At 48.6% G+C, this 3,880-nt stretch overlaps 1 protein-coding gene across 1 annotated transcript in view; it reads left to right on the forward strand.

Moving 5' to 3' along the window:
* Positions 1–3,880, forward strand: part of CDH2 (cadherin 2) — a 195,405-nt gene that overhangs the window by 170,590 nt on the left and 20,935 nt on the right. Inside the window, exon 14 of the mRNA XM_015564689.1 lies at positions 1,495–1,634. Within this exon, the coding sequence (XP_015420175.1) occupies positions 1,495–1,634 (140 nt within the window). The remainder of the gene's footprint in view (positions 1–1,494; positions 1,635–3,880) is intronic.

Here is a 3,880-nt window from a genome sequence, read left to right on the forward strand (position 1 = left end):
AGCCTTCAGGGGTCAGACCCCCCTCGAGGTCCAACTGCTGGCCCAGTTCACTCCCCCTCCCACTCCCCCGGCCCCAGGTCCATGTGGCAAGCACTTCTCTGGGGTGTGGGGGAGGTGCTGAACATGCCCTTGACCGGAATCGAACCTGGGACCTTTCAGTTCACAGGCCGACGCTCTATCCACTGAGCCAAACCGGTTTTGGCACCAATCGCTTTCTTGAAAATGTTGGCCGTTTCTGTACGTTTCGCCATCTGCAAGGTCCCGGTCCTTTAGAACCCTGTCCCTGTATTCTGCACAAATACTGGAGGAGCCTGAGCGATTGTCACCTCCTGGTGGAGGCTCCTTTGCCTGCAATTGGGAACCTGCGTACTCTCCTCGCCACCCACTCGCTGGAGTCAGCCCTGGCAGAGGAGGTCACGCATCTGGCTTTAGCGGGAGGCTATTCACCTTTATGGCCAATAGTAAAGATGTGCTCAGATAGGGGCCATTCAATCTTCCGCTCGGGTGTGAGCCGATCTCCTGATTTGAGAGAGAGAACGCGTTCCTAGATGTCTCTGAGGGGTGCGTGGCGATTTTGGCCGTAGCGTGGGGTATACGCCGGCCTCGTCGAGAAAGACTTAGCTGTGCTGGATCGTGGCGGGAAGAAGTGACGAGAGCATGGGGAGGAAATGAGTACTTGCTGAGACCTGCGGCCCAATAAGAAAGGGGCGGCACAGTGGTGCAGTAGGAAACGCCAGCCTTCAGGGGTCAGACCCCCCTCGAGGTCCAACTGCTGGCCCAGTTCACTCCCCCTCCCACTCCCCCGGCCCCAGGTCCATGTGGCAAGCACTTCTCTGGGGTGTGGGGAGTGTAGTGACTGGCACCTTGAATGATTAAATAACAAGTGACAATCTAACTTACCGTTCTGCACTGTTTTTGAGTTTGCAAACCATTTTATTTTAAAATATATTTTTATTGATTTCAGAGAAAAAGGGAGAGGGAGAGAGAGATAGAAACATCAATGATGAAAGAGAATCATTGATCTGCCTCCTGTACATCCCACACTGGGGATGGAGCCCGCAACCTGGGCATGTGCCCTGACTAGGAATCCAACTGTGACCTCCTGGTTCATAAGGCGACGCTCAACCCCTGAGCCCCGCCGGCCAGGCACACATGATGTTATTAAGATTGGTGTCCTTCTGGAAGCCAGAGTAAAAGGTGGCAGTGGTCATCGGCCCCAGGCCTAGGCCATGGGACTGAGCACAGACATTCGCCCAGTGAGTTCACGGGGCACCGGGTGAGGGACCCAGGTCTTCACACTCTGAACCCAGAGGCAGGTCCTTCCTGCTTTGATCTCGTCTCTCAATGCGAGGCCAGAAAAAGGCCTTAAAGAAGAAGGCACGTTGCAAGCTTTCCACACACAGAAGTGTCCGTTGCTGGTGGCAGACTGGCTGGCTAGTGGATGGAGTGTCAGACATGACGGTGTTCCGCCCTTCCCTCTTCTCCCCCCGCCAGTCCTCGTCCTGATGTTCGTGGTGTGGATGAAGCGCCGGGACAAGGAGCGCCAGGCCAAGCAGCTGCTCATTGACCCAGAGGATGACGTCAGAGATAACATCCTGAAGTACGACGAGGAGGGCGGAGGCGAAGAGGACCAGGTAAGCCGCATCCTCAGTCTTTGAAATGAAAGCCGGTGGTCGTGTACTCTAAACGATAGGACAAATGGTAAGGCATGCGGTGAGATAACGGCACCGGATGTTGTTTCTGTTGTCACATTATTAACCGCTCGGCGAGCTTTCCGTACACGTGCTGCACGCACACTTCTGGAGTTCTTTTCCAAAGTGTCCGGTGTCATATTTATTTCGCAAGAAAATCATTAACATTGTTTTAAGAAGCCTGGGTTGCAGCCCAATTCTAGTTATATTTGTACTAAAAAAGTAATTTTATTTATAGTTTTTCTTCATTGGATATTCAAAATATTAAGTAAAAGTAGTTTCTTATTTGGGGGTTTAGATATATATAGGATGTCCCAAAAATGAATACATACACTGTGAGTAATTATAAAGGCAGTGTTTATTAAAATACATTTCATTTTCAAAATTGAGCTATTGGCTGTTAAAGTGTGTATACATTTCTGGGGACACCCTGTGTGTGTATGTATCTGTATATACATATATAAATATAGAAGAGAAAGCACTAGATTGTTCATTTTACACTTATTTCCAAGCAAATTCGACATTCCAGGTGCCATTACAATCACTGGGGATACAGAGCGGGGCAGAGCCCACAGGTGTCTGCCCTCAAGAGCCTTATAATCTTGAGAAATATTTGAAGCTGGAGACAGTATCTAGTTCATCTTTATGTCCGTCGTGTCTGAATGGTACCTAGCTTACTGTTGCTCAATAAACGTTGAAGTTCCCATCTGGCTGTAACGTAACGTGAGCGCAGGTAGCGCTGTGTACACAAGGAAGTGTTCTTATTGAAGGACGAGTGACCGGCAGGCAGAACACAGAACTCCATCTGCTCGGAGGTGGCACTTTAGGTGTTATACTAGCTAACGTTTACGGGGTTCTCCATACCAGGCATCCCTCTGCGTGCATTAAATGTTATCCCCTAAATCTTGTGCTATTTTAAAACCTGTGATGTTGCATGTGGGTGTCCCCATTCCCGTGGTAGAGAACAGAGCCGAAGGGTGTTTGAATTCTGTGAACTCACACAATGGGGAAGTGGTAGATGCAGGCCTCCACCCCAGGCCTGTCCTGTGTGACAGCGGAAACTGACTACTCGGAAGTGGTGCTTCTAAAAGTGACCTGGGTGACAGGAATGCAGTCTGCGAGAGATCATGCTCATCAGATGCACCTGGTCGCTCTGTCCTGCTCACTTACTAATGCATCTATCAAGGGCATAGTCAGAAACAAGAGCCCAGAATTCTTGGTCTTGGATTATCGGTAAATTGAGATGTGCTCTGACTTAGGCGCAAACGTAGGCATTCGTGATAGGACCGTGAGCTTGAATAAAAGCAAATTTCGTTTAATCGTTGGGCCTCCAGTGGGCGTGCTCTGTGGTGCGTGTGTGGCAGGTTGCAGGGGTGGTCAGGGTGTGGCCCGGCCCATGTCCCCCTGCCCGGCCCGGCCCACGCTCCTTGCCTCTCTCCTTTAGAAGAGGGTTTAGGGTCTGTCGGAAGCCTGGCCTGTGTGTAAAGCTGCTGTGGGTACTGACTAATTCAAGTGGCCCTGTGACTGTACCCGGAGTTTCTTGCTTAGAACTGCCTTTGGATATTTGAATTCATGTTTGGCGTCCTCCTTAATTAATCTAGCCTTTCACTTTGCTGAGCCATGCTCAAGGTTAGCAAAAACTGTTGATCGCATTATTTCATAAATCTTTCACTGGTATTTTATGTTTCGTGTCATTCTTCGTAATTTTCTCGGCATAAACTTATACCCAACTCAATGAAGCTTCTGTGAAAACAGGAATACCGTATTTGCCGGCGTATAAGACGACTGGGCCTATAAGACGACCCCCTAACATTTCCACTCAAAATACAGAGTTGGTTATATACTCGCCGTATAAGACTACCCCCTCTTCCGCACACCTTCCACACACCAAATAAAAGGTAAAACAATATCAGATTTGATTTTAACATTTTAATTTATATTCAAATGCTTATGACATGCAGGAAAACTGTCACAAGGCTGTATGTAATCAAACATATACATAAAACAGTGCAAGTTTATTACCGGTAAACATACCGGTAATTCACTAAAGAAAACACACTCTATAGACTGGTACCGTAGATGCTTCTCAGGAACACAGGCAAGCAGCCCACAACCTAGAGGGACTGTCAATGATAGAAGTAAGATAACAAATAGAGGTAGAGAGCAAGTGCCGGGCAAGTCCCTAGCAA

The sequence above is a fragment of the Myotis davidii genome, unplaced genomic scaffold (genome assembly GCF_000327345.1).
Source record: "Myotis davidii unplaced genomic scaffold, ASM32734v1 scaffold181, whole genome shotgun sequence".
Taxonomy (NCBI): Eukaryota; Metazoa; Chordata; class Mammalia; order Chiroptera; family Vespertilionidae; genus Myotis; species Myotis davidii.